At 51.2% G+C, this 17,367-nt stretch overlaps 3 protein-coding genes across 8 annotated transcripts; 2 read left to right on the top strand and 1 right to left on the bottom strand.

Annotated features, from left to right (window-relative positions):
• Window positions 1-1,123: 1,123 nt before the first annotated feature.
• LOC133491447 (beta-crystallin A3-2-like) lies at window positions 1,124-11,568 on the bottom strand. Of its 6 annotated transcripts, XM_061802573.1 has the most exons (7): window positions 3,164-3,290; window positions 2,550-2,661; window positions 2,390-2,460; window positions 2,049-2,167; window positions 1,773-1,914; window positions 1,555-1,697; window positions 1,124-1,441 (listed from the first exon to the last, which is right to left on the bottom strand). In XM_061802573.1, the coding sequence occupies exons 3-7, from the start codon at window positions 2,426-2,428 to the stop codon at window positions 1,294-1,296; spliced, it is 591 nt and encodes a 196-aa protein (XP_061658557.1). In that variant the 5' UTR covers window positions 2,429-2,460; window positions 2,550-2,661; window positions 3,164-3,290; the 3' UTR covers window positions 1,124-1,293. The 6 variants fall into 6 exon arrangements, with proteins under 6 accessions (XP_061658557.1, XP_061658558.1, XP_061658552.1 ...); XM_061802574.1 differs by lacking the exons at window positions 2,550-2,661; window positions 3,164-3,290 and adding an exon at window positions 11,505-11,568; XM_061802568.1 differs by lacking the exon at window positions 2,550-2,661 and having other exon boundaries at window positions 3,164-3,364.
• On the top strand, window positions 3,458-8,438 carry vtnb (vitronectin b). The gene is made up of 6 exons (XM_061802558.1): window positions 3,458-3,559; window positions 3,652-3,900; window positions 4,857-4,996; window positions 5,889-6,045; window positions 6,215-6,769; window positions 6,840-8,438. Exons 1-6 carry the CDS (start codon window positions 3,502-3,504, stop codon window positions 6,974-6,976), a joined length of 1,296 nt encoding a protein of 431 aa, XP_061658542.1. The 5' UTR covers window positions 3,458-3,501; the 3' UTR covers window positions 6,977-8,438.
• aldh3a2b (aldehyde dehydrogenase 3 family, member A2b) lies at window positions 8,639-16,874 on the top strand. Its single transcript, XM_061802553.1, has 11 exons — window positions 8,639-8,795; window positions 10,389-10,551; window positions 10,988-11,219; window positions 11,645-11,730; window positions 12,123-12,331; window positions 12,413-12,530; window positions 13,065-13,206; window positions 13,286-13,452; window positions 14,012-14,111; window positions 15,521-15,759; window positions 16,394-16,874. Exons 2-11 carry the CDS (start codon window positions 10,390-10,392, stop codon window positions 16,424-16,426), a joined length of 1,488 nt encoding a protein of 495 aa, XP_061658537.1. The 5' UTR covers window positions 8,639-8,795; window position 10,389; the 3' UTR covers window positions 16,427-16,874.
• Window positions 16,875-17,367: the final 493 nt, after the last annotated feature.

Raw genomic sequence — 17,367 nt, 5'->3', positions numbered from 1 at the left:
CATCATCATTCCTCATCCTCCTCCTCATCATCCTCATCATCATCATCATCATCATCCTCCTCCTCATCGTCCTCCTCCTCCTCCTCATCATCATCATCATTCTCATCCTCCTCCTCATCATCCTCATCATCATCATCATCATCATCCTCCTCCTCCTCCTCCTCGTCATCATCCTCATCGTCCTCCTCCTCATCATCATCCTCCTCCTCATCTCCTCCTCCTCCTCCTCCTCATCATCATCATTCTCATCCTCCTCCTCATCATCCTCATCATCATCATCATCCTCCTCCTCCTCGTCATCATCCTCATCGTCCTCCTCCTCCTCCTCCTCATCATCATCCTCATCATCCTCCTCTCCTACCACCCACCACCTCCTCCTCAATCATGATCCTCATTCTCCTCCTCCTCTTCCTCATCATCATCATCCTCCTCATCATCATCCTCCTCCTCCTCATCCTCCCCCTTCTCATCAACACATCATCATCCTCCTCCTCCTCATCATCATTATCATCATCATCACACCTCATTGCCTGGAGTGGCTGCGGCGTCGTTATGGACGCTCGAGTCGTCAGCGGCATCTCTGAGAATCAGACGGGGGGGGGGGCGCAAACAATTTGGTGCGGTTGAATTTAGTGGAGGCACTTAGAAGTGAGTGGACCCCCAGGGAGGCGGGGGGGGGGGTGGGGGGGCTCCTATTACAGGGCCAACCATTGAAGAGGCCACCTCACAATGTTTGCTCTCTACTGCTGATGCCAAAAGAAAAAAAAACACAAATAGGAAATATGAAGTTGAAATTTCATTTCTCCGTCCCAGCCACCCAATCAACCACAATCGTAATAATAAATTTCACGCGTAAAATTCCTCATTTTACATGAACGCGGCTTTACTTGGGTGTTGCGGGGCAACAAAAAAAAACCAACAACAAACAAACAAAAGAAGCAAATCCACCCGAAGTGCTTTGAAAAGCTTCGCAATGTTGACGTGAGTCCACGTTAAGGTCGCAAAAGTCGCCGACCGAGATTGCCGTTCGGCTCGAGCTTTCTTTTTCCCGCGGCGTCGGACAACGTGAAAGAAAACGCGATCAGTCGTGGAAAAGAAGAGACGAGAGCAACGGGACGCTGGCGCTCTTGTTTCTTTATTCAAACAGTTTGAAGCGAGCCTGACGACGGAGCGACGGGCACTTCCTCTACTCGCATCTTTTGTCACGTCAAGGTATAAAAGTCTCGCAGCTCGCAGCCGAGCGCCCGGAATCGATCCGGCTCGGACCGTGGGAGGAAAAGGGCACGGGGGCCCTCAGTCCTGGATCCGCCTGACGGACTGGATCTGCGGGCTCCGAGCATGGGAGCCGAACTCGCGGTAGCATTTGTACTCGCCTCCGCCGAGGTCCGACTCCACTACGTACTGCTGGCCTCGGTAGCCCGGATACTGGTAGCACACGAACCTGACGGAGGAGAGACGGGCTTAATATCGGAAGCTAACAGGTTCGTATCGTACGTAAGCTAACAACGTTTACGATCACCGAAGGTCATCGAAGGCGGCGACCGGAGCACTTACGCGCCGGTCCGGACTCGCATGGATTCCACTTGGTTGTTGGACCAGCCCATGGCCTGCAGGGACGGGTAGTCGTCACACAGCTCTAGTTCCCGACCCGTCATGTTCTCCTTCTCGTAGATGGTCATGCGAGCCTCCTTTTGGTTCTGAAGGACAAGGAAAAGCGCGTCGCGTAAAGCGCATCGAGCCCGACGCCGGCGCCGGAGTTGTCGGGATCTTACAGCGCAGCGGACGGGCCTGAAGGAGAGCATCCTTTCGATGCGGTAGGAGTTGCTACCGCTGTAGGCCTCGAAGCACGGGTAGTCCCCTTTCTCCAGGACGAACTGCTGGCCGCAGAAGTTGGAGTGCTCGTAGCCCACCCAGCTGGAAGCAACCGCAATCAGTACCCGGTCGCTGTCACTCCACACCAAGAATCAGTTGTCATCTCGTCCTTCAATCGGCAACCTGAAAAGCGTCAAGGTCCCGCTTGAGGACGCCGGACGTCGCGGCATACGTACGCGCCGCACTCCACCTTGAGGGAGCGGACGTTGTCCAGGCCGCACTCCGCGACGTTGTGGCAGCCGGCCGCGAACTCCGCGCGCTTGCCCTGGAAGTGCTCCTGGTCGTAAACCGTGATCTGGACACACAAACCGCGTGCAAGCGCAAGCTAGCGTCAGCGTCGGAACCGGGACCGGGCCGCTTGTGTCGGATTGACGCGCGGTAAGGGTTCGGCGCTCTTCCCAGAGGAACCAATCAGGCCATGGTGATGATTTATCATGCGTGATTGACACGCGGTCACCCATCTCGGGTCGGTTATGATTTGGCGGATTTCGGAGTTCTCGTGTTTACGCAGACTCACCTTCCCGGTGCCCGCCAGCAATGGGTTGGTCGGCGCCATCTTCTTCCCGTCGGGGGTCACCGCAAACGTTCCTGTTCAGAAAAATGAGACCTCCGCGCGTACTCGTGCTTTAGTTCCCCCTCGGGTGTCAAGCGCGTGTCGCGGGGTTCCAGTGACGGACCTGCAGGGGCGCCGTCAGCGGGGGTTTATATACGATGGTTGGGGGGGGCTCTCGTGTCAGCACATTTTTTTTTTTGGAACTGATGTCGTTGCACACACACGCAGGCATGTTTCTACAGGACAAACACACACATACGCAAATTCCGCAAGACGTCCGGCACGATTTTCCGCCCTCGGACCCAGCTTGACCTCTATGGGGACGACCAAAAGAAGGAACGCGCACTTCAACGCACACTCCATTCACAAAAGTCTATTGTGGATTTTCGTTGATGCCTTTGTGTATAGGTGTGTGTGTGTTTTTGTGCTGACGTGTGCGCCTTTCGGACGCGACAAAGAGAAATGCAAAGTCAGCGGCGTGTCGACGTCACAACGAGGGGGAGAAATAAAAAGAATAAAAGAAATCATAACGCATGTCAAAAGTGTCATGGAATCACTTAGCTATGCATGCTAACAGGTTTTACGCAACGCAAGAGAAAAAGAAAACATCGGACTCTAACTCGCGACCCCAGAACGGCGAAGCAGACTCCCCCTAATCAGATGTTTTTTTTTTGTGGGTCGTTCCCATCGAGGTCGTAAGGTCAGGCGTGTGTTGTTTGCGTTCCCGCAAAAGCAAACCTGATATTTGACATTTTCGGCGGTCGGACCAATCGGATCGCAGGACTCCTGAGAGACGCCCACGCCGTCCCGCCGGACTCTGACCGGCACGCTCCGACGCTCGGGACGGTTTTCGGGCTTTCGCCGCCATGGAGATGCCGCGCTTCTTCGTCATCTCGTTGATGGCGATGGCGATGATGGACGCCATCTTGGCTGCAGATGGTACGCCAACTCCGACGCGCACACATTTTAATAAATTAGACGTATGTAATTGAGCGTGTGTGTGTGCTGCGTGCGCAGAAACGTGCACGGGTCGCTGCGGTTCCTTTGATCAGTCGAGGAAGTGCCAGTGTGATTCCATGTGCGTCTACTACGGGAGCTGCTGCGACGACTTCGACAAAACGTGCAGCATAAAAAGTGAGCACGACCGCCGTGCGCGTCCCTCGGCATGGCGCGACAGACGCCCCGAAATGTGTCGCCGACTTGACCGTATCTGCGCTCGCCTCCAGCGGTACGCGGCGACACTTTCGAGGAATACGAAGGGAACCAAACCACGTCGGCGCCGACCGCGGCGCCGACTTTGGCCGCGTCGCTCGCCGCCTCCGAAGAGTCTGCGCCCGTGCGGGCTACGACGACCGTTCAGCCGCCGACGCCCGTGCGGCCCACGACGCCCGCGGACCGAGACGCCGACGCCTGTTCCGAAAGGCCCTTCGACGCCTTCCTGCAGCTGAAGAACGGATCTGTGTACGCCTTCAGAGGTGCTCCCCCTACAGGAGAGACAGAACCCCACGGATTCCCTCGAATGTCCACTGAAATCTCCGATTTTGATTGCCGGTGCAACGACCGAGTTGGCAACCGTTTATCGTTCCCGCCTGCCAAATCGGTAGATACGTGTTTTTTGTTTTTTTTCCTAAAATTCGATTAATAACGGTAAAGACAAAAAATAAATCGATGCCTTCTTGGTTTTCCACGCGTAAACCAGGGGTGTCAAACTCATTTTTGTGGCGGGCCGCATTGTACGTGCGGTTTCCCTCAAAGGGTCGTTATGGCGGTGAAACGATGAAAATCTTTAACTGCCTCATCATATTTACACATGAAATGTATGAACTGGTTTTGGATTCAGAACTCAAGGGTAATTGTTTTTTCCAACTATTGCCCTTTGGTAACACAAAAATGTGTGTAATATCTCAACATTATCGTTTATGTAAGGACAATTTGAAACTTTGGTACAGATCTGAACAAAAAAAAAATCATGGAAGTTGATCATCATGATTTGCCTCCGCGGCCCACATGAAATCATGCGGCGGGCCGGATCTGGCCCTCGGGCCTTGAGTTTGACACTGTGGCATAAACGCTTGAAGTCCTCCATCTACCTATTTTCTTAGCCACTTATTACATTTATTATACTTTATTTATATACTTATTTTTTTATACTTATTACATTTCAAATGTCAGGGATTCATAGTACGGAGATAATTCTTCACTTGTGTTGGAAAAATAAAAAAAAGGTAGCGTCAATTTGATATTCTGAACTTTTATATACATAAAATGTGGATCGTCTCCTTTAAATTTCAAGGAAAATTGTGGCGGCACATTCAAATCGAATCACGATTTTTGTTCCCCCCCCCCCCCCCAATTCTGATCTTCGGAGTGACAATTCAAAATTCATTTTCCACGTGAGCCTGTTTGTTTGCTTTTGTCTTCCCCGTCGCAGGCGAGTATTTCTTCCAGCTGGACGACACGTCGGTGCTCCCCGGTTATCCCAAACTGATCCAGGACGTGTGGGGCATGCCGGGGCCCGTGGACGCCGCCTTCACGCGCATCAACTGCCACGGGAAGTCCTACATTTTTAAGGTGAGCTGAGCTACGCTCGTCTTAGCTAAAATAAGATCAGGGCTGCCTTTCCGAACCTCCGCCAAGCCAAGGCTGCCATTTAAAAAAAAATAATAATAATAATTCCCGGGAGGCGTGGAAGGAAGCGGGTGACCGTTAGCGACCAACAGATGCCAGCAGGTGGCGGCGTTGTGTCAGCATGGCTTTCGAGTAGAAGGGAAAGATTAGGCCCCGAATCTTGGATCCGTGAGAATGATTGACAGCTCCAGTTAAGTGTCATCCCTATCAACATTCCAAAATAGATATTGTCATAAAAAATACATATACCATTATTCACTTCAATGTCTATACCAAAAAATAAATATGAGCATCCAAAGTTGCGGAAGTGTCATTCGACGACATACAAGTGGTCGCCATGTTGGCTGTAGTGGAGACCAACGCGCCCCTTCTGACACGGAAACTCTTTTCCAAGAAGAGAACATCACACAACCGAGTAAAGTGACCAGGGCATATTTAGATGATATGCGGATCACTAACAACAGACTCCCGGACAGTATGTATGAGCCAGCCCGGCCGAAGGCGTGCTCGTCCGCGAGGCACGGCTTCGGCGGCGGCTTGTCCGCCCACCTACTATGGGACGCGCAAGCGCTGTTCGGAGAACAGGACATCTCACAATCGAGTAAAGTGACCGGGCCAGTATTACCCGATCCTTTCGAACCATATTCAGATGATATGCGATCACATCCGATCCATTTCCGCGGCGGGGATGAGCCATCACAGCTTGGCCGGGTGGCTTATCACGAAGCCGAGGCGGGCCGCTTTACGGCGTTGTCCATAGCCGCCGCCGTCCGCGATGAACAACACCGTTGAGCCGGGGCGCTTTACAGCGTTGTCGTTACACACGGCATCTCAGGGAAGGAGGTACTGGCGCTTTGACGGCGACGTCCTGGACGACGGCTTCCCCAGGGACATTTCCGAGGGCTTCGACGGCATCCCGGACGACCTCCACGCCGCCTTTGCCGTGCCTGCAGCCAATCACCTCGGCAAAGAGAAGGCCTACTTCTTTAAAGGTACCGACGACACCACGTGGACGTCGTGGAAGGAACTCCCGAGGCTTACTTCCTGTTGTTGGCGTGCCTCCATTTGCTATGAACAATAAGCTCCCATCAGCAAAGTTTCGCAGAGCGCTTCCGATTTTCAGCGGGCGCGTCTTTACCTGACGTGCGCACGCCTCCGCAGACGATCGCTACTACGTGTACAAGTTCCTCCGGCAGCCGTCACACGCCGACTGCGTCCAGACGACGCGCTCGTCGCCCTCGCTGGTGTTCTCGCGCTACGCTGACCTCTTCTGCCAGCAGGATTTGGACGGCCTCTTCGCCGATCTCTTCGGGACTACAGGTCAGGTGCCCGCAAGTCGCCCCCCCCCCCCCTCGCCATATCCTCTCCATCTTCATCGTTCTCTTTCAGCCGGCAGCCACTCTTCTGGACCGCACCGCATCGCCGAGAACTGGGCGGGCGTCGCCCCCCCGGTGGACGCAGCCATGGCGGGCCGTGTCTTCCTGAGCCCCAGACCGGCGCCGCCGCCCGCCAAGAGTCCAAACTCGCGCAGGTGGAGGAAGCCCAGCAGGAAGAACCGACGACGGCAAAGTCGACAAACGTTTTTCGACGACATCTGGAGCGATTTTTTGGATTTCGGCGGAACGTCGACGGAGGAGACCGTCGCCGCGACCGCGCCGGCACGGGCGGACTCTCCGGTCGTCAAGCCCGTTCAATACGTCTACTTCTTCAAGAGAGGTGAGACCGCGCACGAGCGCACGGGGCAGCTTCTCGAAGGTCACCCGCACTTGTACGCGTCCCTGTCCAGATAAATACTACCGAGTGGACCTGCGGAGTAAGCGCGTGGCGCCCGCCGCGCCGCCTTACCCGCGATCCGTCGCCAAGTTCTGGCTGGGCTGCCGGCAGGAAGACGTTCCTGACAACTCGCGCGGCGAGAGGAGATGAACAAAGGCAAGACGCGGCGGCTGCGCCAAAGTCTCATTCACGCGAAGTCAAAAATGAACTTAATCCAACTTTTCACCGTATCAGAAGTCTGCGGGGCGAAGACCGCCAGCGCGGACGGAGTCGGAGTGTGCGCGCAACTGCGCCCCCTGCCGGCTAAAGTCATCCTCACTTGCGAGCCTGCAAAATAAATCGAACTAATTCGAGCCACCTGCCACAAGAATGTAACACGAGCTGACTTTTTGTCTCTCTCTCTGTGCACTTCTTCAATTGATCAAGTCAGTTCTGTAGTTTTATTATTAACGCATAAAATCATAAATCATTTACCTGTCATTTCAAGACTTTCTTTCTGATGACTCAGACGTTCATCTTTTCATGTTCAGTCCTGCTTGTTAATTAGTGTTGACCGTTGTGCCTCGGTTGGAACCATCCATACATTTTCTTAGCCGCTTATCCTCACAAGGGTCGCGGGGAGTGCCGGCGGTCAAAGGGCAGGAGTCATGCTACACACCCTGAACTGGTTGTTAGCCAATCGCGGGGCACACGGAGACAGACAGCTGCACTCACAAGCACCTATGGGCAATTTTTTTGACTGTTGCATGATTTTGGGATGTGGGAGGAAACCAGAGTGTCCACCCGGAGAAAACCCACGCAGGCACCGGGGAGAACATGCAAACTCCACACAGGCAGGGTCCGGGATTGAACCCGGGACCTCACAACTGCGAGGCCAACGCCACCGTGCCGTCCCGATTGGAAACAATCCATGACAAATCATGAGAAATAAACAGGAACCGCAGGGATTCGAACCCAGGCTCTCCTATATACCAGGCAGGTGCTTTGACCAAAAATGTCGTGATCTGACGAGAAATAATGTTGCGTACTGCTTGTGATAAACTCGTTATCCACCGGCGGGACCCGCACCGCAGTTTGACTACCCCCGGACGAGGACATAATCGGAGGTCGGTAAATTTGAGGCATGCCGGTGGAACCCGCTCGCCACGCTCTCACGCATCTTGGACCACCTCACCCGTCGAACATTAACCGCGCACATAATCGCTCCCGATAAGACAGAAGCCGCCCGGTTTATGTGAACGGCGGCCGCTTGACCTGTGACCCCTAACGTGCGAACAAAGTCCGCGAACGAAGCGACGCGGCTGGAGAGATCTTTTCCCCGACTGTTGACCCGAAAGCGGCACGACGACGACACTTTGAATAAACTAAACCAAATGAACCAAAATAATTATTATTATGAATTTTTTAAATGAATTACTTATCAATGAATAACACTAACCCGAATTAAATGAAAGCTTTGAAATCAAAACAGCGGACTTTTTTTTTTCTTGCAGTTTTTTTATGCTGCACGGGAGCTCTGCATTCATAAAGTTGCCAGGATCTACCGGAAATCACCCCCCAACTAGTTTTCCTCGCTATTGTTTTCAAATTTGTATTCTGATGCAGAATAGTCGGTTTTCTTCTTTTGAATACGGTTGAAGTTTGCCTTTCATTGTGCTGCGTCACGCTGTGATGCTCCTTTTCCAGAACATTCGGCCTTTATTCTCTCCTTCCGCGTGGAAAAAAGAGGAGGGCCAGCCTCAATTTTTGTTCGTGGACTGGAATCGGATCGAAGGACCAAAGGACGCGCGGCGGCGTTCTTGTTGTTGTTGTTTGGTGTCGTCGGAGGCCCCGCCCACAAGGAGGCGGGACATAGCGGGACTTGCCTGCCGTTCCGACTCCGGCCAGATCCGCTAGCGTCCGGCCCAGACCGTCCCCCAGTCCGTTCGAGTCCAGAGGCACGCGCGCACACGAGCGGACCCCCCTTTAGGTAAGACCACCACACACAGCGGCCGACGTCTCCGCGTTCGGGTTCGCCTCGGGGACTACTTTTCATGGCGGAAGTACTCGCCGCCAATAAAAAAAAAAAAAAAGTCAAGAGCCGCTGATCGTGCACGCGCGTCTCCGCCAGCTCGCCCTTTGTGTGAGCGAGCGCTGCGCGCGCGCGCGTGCCCGAGCCTCGCGAGACGTTCACTCGGGGCTCGGAGAGAGATCATGTGACGCACGCGGGGGCGCGCGCCCACCCTTCTTCGGCGGCTTGCAGCGCGACATCCCATAATAAGCCAGCGAATGCTAAAAAAGTGAAAGTTTTGCGACTTTTGCTGCACGACGACACGCAATAAACATTTTGTGAGCTTGTAATGCCTGCCTGTGCCCACGAGGGGAAGGCAAAGGAGAAAGTACGGCACTTGGAATTCAACTCCGACATTGCAGTGAGTCCCCCCCAAAAAACCCAACGGATTGTTTTTCCCCATCAAGAAAATATAATCTTCTAATATAGTCGTGCGTGCATATATTGATCAAAACATAAAGCGCCCCTGTCAAAACTCAAGGGCCGGGGGCCAGATCCGGCCCGCCACATGGGCTCATGTGGCCCGTGAAGGCAAAATCGTGGATATTGACGTCCATGATTTTTGTTAAAAATCTGTGCTAAAATCTCCAATTGACGATGTTTCAATATTGCTCGTTTTGCCAAACATCAACAACACTTGATTTCTGATTCCAAAACCAGTTCATAAATTGAAATATGGTGGGTCAATGAAACATTTCTACGGCGTCATAATGGCCCTCCGTAACTACGACGTGGCCCGCGATTAAAAAAAAAATGACTTTTGACACCCCAGATGTAAAATATTACCGTGTATGGACACTTGCGCCACCTAGGGGGCAGTATAAAGCAATACAGTCATCGCTTTCGCTTCCTTATTAAAAATTATTGAAGCGGTTTTACAGATATTTACCACGTCTTTATGTAGCGCACCGGAAAGTGTTTTATAATTTAGATTATAAATTTATAATACTGCATGTGTTGTTTTTATAAGGTTTTATAATCAATTACCTCTTTTTGTCTCAAAAATGCAAAGTGCAAATACTTTTTACATATTTGGGAACATTCTGGTTCCCACATAAACAGAACCCCCCACACCCCCCGCGGTTTTTCGCTTTTCGTGGGTGGTTCAGGTCCCAACTCGCCGCTCTATGTAGGCGATAAAGAATATATGCTCGTGAGTAGTGTCAAATTTGTCGTTAAATTATTATAACACCGGAACACCGATGCTGTCCTTTACCCGATCAGGTGTTTATTACTATTATTATTATTTAAATCAACTTGTACCAAAAATTAAAAAAAAAAAAAAAAATCTGGTCACTCATATCTCAAAGCAGGGTTGAAAAAAAAATGATCAAGAAGTGGACCGCAAATCCGACATAGCGACAGTCCAGTTGGGACCGGCGCCTTCGTTGGGGATCACCACTGCCAAATACCAAAACGGGATTTTCCCGAATCGACAGGGCGAGTCCGCTAAGTCCGGCACGCCGAGGCGGTTCGGAATTTTTGCGACAGCCCGTTTTTTTCTTTTCGCAGGATGTCTCGCGAGCAGCAGGCGGTGGCGGCCGCCAGGCGGGCCTTCGAGACCGGCCGCTCCAAAAGTTTGGAGCATCGCGTCCGGCAGCTGAAGAACCTTCAGCGCTTCCTCACCGAGCGCCGCCACGACATCTGCCGGGCCGTCAAGAAGGACCTCAACAAGGTAGTACACTTAGAACTAGATCAATCTATTATTCTGGAAAAGATATCGTAAAAAGTAGTCCGATAGTCTGGACCCAGTTAAAAGTCAGCCTTTCAAAATCAAAGCAGGCCGGCATAAGGAACAGATTCGGCACCGCTTATCTGGCCCGATGGTGGCCTCTTCCGCAGTCCCAAAAATAGTCCCAACTATTTTGGTCTTGTTTCAGCGGGACCGTCATAATCAGTTCTCGTGGCCCAAAAGGTGTTCTGAAACTATCGTACTGCACGTTTTTATTTTGGAGGTTTGACTTGAAATAGGAAACTTGGAACTGTTTTCACGGAACTTCCGAACGACGGAAGATCGTGAAAACAGACTCCGGAAAACGAGCGAGACGGTCCCGTCGTCATCGCAACTCACTGGCTCGCCCCGCCTCGGCCCGGTTCCGTTTACCGTTCAGAGCGAGGTGGTGGTCCAGATGTACGAGACCCTGGGCCTGGAGGAGGAGATCAGCCTGGCCCTCCGGAAGCTGAAGGAGTGGGCGGCGCCGCGGCCGGTGGAGAAGAACCTGCTGACCATGTCGGACTCCGTCTACGTCAAAGCGGAACCTCTGGGTGTGGTCCTCATCATCGGGGCCTGGAACTACCCGTGGGCCATCACCCTGCAGCCGCTCGTCGGCGCCATCGCCGCCGGTACGACTTCTCTCCTAACAAATCTTCCCGTTTGACGTGACGTGAGTATAATTTGATACTTGTGCAGTCATGTGACCCAGTCGACGCTTCACTTCCTGTTCTCGTGCTCAATACTTCTTTGGCTCAAAGGTAAAACTCGAGTGACAGGACTTGTATTATGTTGAGTCAGCAATTTGAAAAGAGTGAAGAGTCACATTTTGGCATCAGTCCTCCTGTGAGAACAACTGCTGCTAGCTTGCGCGTACGCTAACGCTTTGTGATGTAAAGTGTACATATTTGTCTCACCAAAACCTTTGGTTTGCCGCTCGGTGGTGCAGCGGGGTCGGGTCGGGAAAGGTCCGCGTTAGCTAGCTCTTAGCGACCGAGCGCTCGGACGGACGGACGCGCGCAGCCCCCGCCGAGCTCATCGCTTGTCGCGTCGCCAGGTAACGCCGCGGTGGTGAAGCCGTCCGAGGTCTGCGTCCACACGGCCAAGGTGATGGACGAGCTGCTGCCCCTGTACCTGGACAAAGTAAGACATACGTGAAATTCGCGAATGGCGAACCGCCGCTATACTGGGGGCTACGTCGTATTACAGAAGAAAATGGTGGAAAACTAGTTTGGAAATCAAGAACTCAAGATTGTTTCTGGAAACTGTCAATTTTTACTTTAGAAAAGTGTTTAGTACAAAACAGTCTCTCAATAAAGGTGAAGACTGACGCACGTGATTAGCTGCAGCAGGCCACATCAAATAACGTGGTGGGCCAGACGTGACCCACGGGCTGCACGTTTGACACCGGCGCGTAGTGGGAAATAAACATACAAATGGACATTGAGATTTATTGAAGACGATTAAAAATGAAAAGGGAGGGTAGACACGGGCAGTGACGCGGGATCTCGTCAATCAGCTGTTGTGCCGACCAGGAGCTCTACCCGGTGGTGACGGGCGGCGTCCCCGAGACGCAGGAACTGCTGCGCCAAAGGTTCGACCACATCTTCTACACGGGAAACAGCGCCGTGGGAAAGCTCATCATGGCGGCGGCCGCCAAGCACCTGACACCCGTCACCCTGGAGCTGGGCGGGAAAAGCCCGTGTTACGTCGACAGCAAGTGCAACATCGCCATCGCCTGCAGGTAGCCAGAATCCCCGAATCCTCGCCCTCGGGCCGCGTCCTCCCGTCAGGACGTCTTCCTTCTTGCTCGCTCTGTGCGCAGACGTGTGGCGTGGGGAAAGTTCACCAACTGCGGTCAGACCTGCATCGCGCCGGACTACATCCTGTGCGAGGCGGCCGTCCAGGAGCGCCTCATCCAGGAGCTCCGCAAGGCCATCAAGGTACTACAGAGTCTGCTAACCTTAAATCAGCTCCTCACACCTTCACTCTGAATTTTCTCAACAAAACCTGCTTAGAGTACCTGGAGTGAGTCCACAAATCCACAGGCAAGGATTCGTATAGCTCTTTGGCAGAGACACGCCATTCCCGATCTGTTGTCTTTGCACTAGCTGGCTGTTTTTTCTTGACCCTGAACGAAACCACTTCAGGAGTCCCTTTCCAGGGCTTTCACTGCTCAGCGCACATTCATCCTTCCAGGATCAGGTCTCATTTCATTGTCCTAGTGACCGAAACTTTGAATCACTCACGCGAGATGAACAACTGTGGAACGCACTTGCACCTGAGCTCAGAACCAGCTCTTTGGTCAGACCTATCAGATGACTAATTGTTGTGTTTTGGTCTTGGTTTTTGAATTAACTGTCTCACGTTTGTGACTCGGTATTCTATTTTGTATTTTAAATGGAAAGCGCTTTTTGTATATGTCGTCTCTTTGAGAAGGGCCAGAAAAATCAAAACGTACCCGTGTTCTCTCGCAGGAGTTCTACACAGACGACCCCAAGACGTGCTCGGATTACGGCCGCATCATCAACCAGCGCCACTTCAGGAGGATCATGGCCATGCTGCAGGACAGCACCGTCGCCGTGGGCGGAGAGAACGACGAGGAAGACTGCTTCATAGGTAATGTTTGTGACATACTCACGTGGACCGCCAGGTCCTGTTGGGCGCTGACACAACTTCTGGGTGGGCGAGGGTCCAGCTCCCACAGTGCTGCGGGACGTCAAACCTGACGCCAAAGTGATGCAGGAGGAGATCTTTGGACCTCTGCTGCCCATCGTGACTGTCACTGGTGTGGACGAAGCCATCCGGTTTGTCAACAAGGGCGAGAAACCTCTCGCGCTCTACGTCTTCTCTGATGACGACAAGGTACCACACACAGACACACTCACCTGCACCCCAGGACTAAATACAGACCGGAAAATCTCTGAATTTCTGGACTAGAAAACGTGATCAGTCTTTCATTACTTTGTTTTCAAAGAACAATACGCAGCAAAATTGTAAATATTCCAAATTGCAGATTGTAAATACGCAGACAATAAAACAGAGTCAAATAAAATCATTTCCAGTGGGCGATATACTTCAGAAAACTGATGTTTTTTTTTTTTAAATCAAATTGTAACCAGTGTTTCTCGATCTCTATCGGATTGGCCTCACGCCAGAGATTCCAAACCCTACGGAGTATGTAGAGATAAGCTTCAGACGCCAGAATTTGGTTACGTAACAACCAGACATAGAACAAGAGACCCGAGCATGCGGGCATAACATTTTTTTCCCGTGGCAGTTAGTTACTCAGTTAATCGATGCAGTACCTGCGATCATCAGTTCCAGAAAGAGTCTCTTAGTGACAGGCCTGATTGCTTTGCTACTAAATGTGCTCGTGACATGAACTTTGACTCTGGTTTTTTTTTCCCTGCCCTGGTCGAAGGTCATCCAGAAAATGAGAGACGAGACCTCCAGCGGCGGACTTTTGGCCAATGACTGTCTGGTGCACTACTCGGTCAGCTCGCTGCCTTTTGGGGGTGTTGGTGAGCACGCACACCTTCTGATAAGAATCAACCTTCAGACCCAGGCAGAACTTTAGTCCTTTAACTATGAAGACATATAGGCGACAAGTGAAACGTTGGCATTTTGACGTATATTGTGCAGGAGTTCAACCCCGACAGAGCCCTTGTCTATCAGTCCTTCAGAGAGACTAAAGTCTTTCCAAGTGTTTAGGTCTTCATACTTTGAAAACCTTTAACCTGTGAGAATGTCCCCACTTACCCCTCTGTAATTTAGTCCTTGAGAAAGCCCATCTGGAATTCGTTCAGACCGTATGTTCTTCAGATCTAGTCCTTCTGTCTGTAGTTGAGGAGATCTTTACAACAGTCGCCATTCAGCTTGATTGATCATCAGTCCTTCTAACCCTTCAGCGCTTCAGAGGGTAGTCCTCCAGCTTCCCTTCTTCAGACCCCAAGTGTTTTTGCTGATTGTCCAATAGTCTTCAGTCCCTTAGATTTCAAGTCCTTTAAACCCCATATCCTGGCCTTCAGATAGTCTTAAATTTGCCTGTTTTTCCAGACCTAGTTCTTCAGTCAGTCCTTCAGCTCCTTCAGGGCCATCTTGTTTTCCTTTTAATCTAGTCCTTTCTTCAATCCATGAGACGAGTCCAGTCCTTTAAATTTTCAAATGTGCCTTTAATTCCTTCAGACTATTTGTCTTCAGCCCTTAAGACTCCTAACTCCTCAGGGGGTCCTGTTTTCCTTCAGCCCATCAGTCCTTCTACATGACACACTTTGGATCCTTCAGTTTCCAAGGTTTGCCCTTTAGTTTCAGTGCCTTATACGTCCAATCCTCCAAGCGTTCCTGCTTTTAGTCCTTCAGAGTTCAGCCCTTCTGTGCTTTGTTAGCCTTTCACCCTCTCAGAAATCCAGACCATTTCTGCTTTAGTTCTTTGGTCTTCATACGTCAACCCTCCAATCCTGCAAACTCGCTTACTGCGAGAGGTTGGAAATGACAAAACCTGAATCCAGTCAGACTCAAATCACCCAATTTTAGGACTCTACTTCACTTAGACTTGGTATTCCTCAGAGTAACCTTGACCATAACTTGACAAGTCTTGGCTGTTTACATAAAAAAAAAAAAAAAAAAAAAAATCGGCATTTTCAATACTGTGAAAGGAAAAAACCTGATCGAGATGAACAAATTTGGATTCAAGGATTATGTTTTGAGGAAAAATGGGGAGAGAGAGAGAGAATGCCACTATGTCAGTTTGTAAGTCAAAGATCGAAGAGGACAACTAGGATGTTTGGGTTCATCAGTCAGTCCAGAAGCCAGTTTCCCCTTCCGTCCTCCCGGCAGTAGTGTCGCCGTGCGAGACAAATGCCACGGTTTTGGCAATGGACGCAAGGCGCTGGTCCGTGGTGGTTCACGCCGCGTCCGTCCTGTCCCGCAGGTAACAGCGGGATGGGCTGCTACCACGGCAAGCACACCTTTGACCAGTTGAGTCACCTGCGGGCCTGCCTCATCAAGGCTCTGAAGATGGAGGGCATGAACAACATGCGCTACCCTCCCCACACGGCCAAGAAGCTGGGCTGGGCTCGCTTCTTCATCCTCAAGAACTTCAACTTGGGCGGGATCGGTCGCCTGCTGCTGCTCGCCGTCGTCGCCGTGATGGCCGCCGCCGTCGTCCAGGTGAGGGCGCTCTCGCCGCCTGAAACCGGGCACTTCCGTGCGGGCCGTTTGCGGTCCACCTGGCTTCTTTTTTCGGGAGCGGTTATTGCAAGGTGGGGATTTTTGTCGGATTCCGGAAGATCCAACTTCAGCTTCTTAAATTCATCAGAAATGGAGTTTTTGTCACATTGCAATTGAAACCCATGAAAATTCTGTTACTTAATAAATTGAACCACAGTTTGGATCAAAGGTTTTTTATTCTAGACTCTAGATCCTAGACTATTCTCGATTTTATGTTAGTCGACATCATTTTGACCAATTTTTGAGAGTAACCGCTTTACTCTCCAAAAGGGGCGTTGAGTGCACTTCAACAAGCAATTTTACAGAAGTGTGAGCGGCCCCCTACTGGCCGCAGGAAGAATGCACAGCAGACCAGCACATATTTTTGCGACTGAATCTCCGGCAAACTCACGTATTCGCTGTTATTTTGAAGGGGAAACCGACGCCCTGCTTATTTGGAATTTGTGGGGAAACTTCTTTCGTGGTTATAATAACGGAGCTTCAATTATGATTTATTATCGATGTTATTTACAGCCAGGTTTGGTCGCCATTGACGTCGACGTGCCAATGACTGTTTTGTTGTCGTTTTCCCCAGAAGTACCAGCTGCTGCAGAAGTACTACGGCTAAAGCCCACCAGGATCCGGTTCCCCCAGCACTCGGAACCGACGAATCATTCCACGCGAAATCGACCCGTTGATTTTTTTGTCCTTTTTCCTTTGTTTGGAACTTTTCAAAGCGGCTCGCGCATCCCGGAAAGCGAGCTGCACCTTTTGGTCTTCACGAGAAGGACCAAAACCTTTTTTCCTCCACTTCCCAGGGAGTCCTTTTCATTTCACGAGTCAGCGTCCGCCCGGACCAAAGTCTCCGGAAGGTTCTGACCTTCCGTTTCTTGTTGGTCGTCGTTTATTTTATGACACTCGAACGCATCACGTGGCTGCGTTAAGCAGAAGCCAGAAGGAACGCGTAGTGACTGTCGTTGCTCGAGGTTTTTACAACACTTGTAGGTTTTATGACGGAAAAAAACTTCACGTGAATCTCCTCTCGAATGATATTCTAATAAATACATTCAACATCTGCCTCTTGGACTGTTTTTGAATTATCTGTTGCTAGGAGGGGTGGCACGGTGGGATCAGCTGGTAAAGCATTGGCCTCACGGTTCTGAGGTCCCGGGTTCAAGCCCGGATCCGCCTGTGTGGAGTTTGCACGTTATTCCCGTGCCTGTGTGGGTTTTTTCTGGTCACTCGGGTTTCCTCCCACATTCCAAAAACATGCAACATTCATTGGAAAGTCTAAATTGCGCCTAGGTGTGATTGTGAGTGCGACTGTTTGTCGCTATGTGCCTTGCGATTGGCTGGCGACCAGTTCAGGGTGTGCCCCACCTCCCGCCCACTGACACCTGGGATAGGCTCCGGCACTCCTCGTGAGGATAAGCGGTGAAGAAAATGGATGGATGGATGTTGCTAGAAGAATATAACTTGTGATTTTTCCAACACGTATTGTTGCTAAAAAGGGAAAGTGGTTTGAATCTGGAGCCCATAATGGGCTGGGATTTGAACCATCCCTTATTA

Source organism: Syngnathoides biaculeatus, chromosome 18, assembly GCF_019802595.1.
Source record: "Syngnathoides biaculeatus isolate LvHL_M chromosome 18, ASM1980259v1, whole genome shotgun sequence".
Taxonomy (NCBI): domain Eukaryota; kingdom Metazoa; phylum Chordata; class Actinopteri; order Syngnathiformes; family Syngnathidae; genus Syngnathoides; species Syngnathoides biaculeatus.
This window is presented reverse-complemented; position numbering and strand designations above follow the sequence as displayed.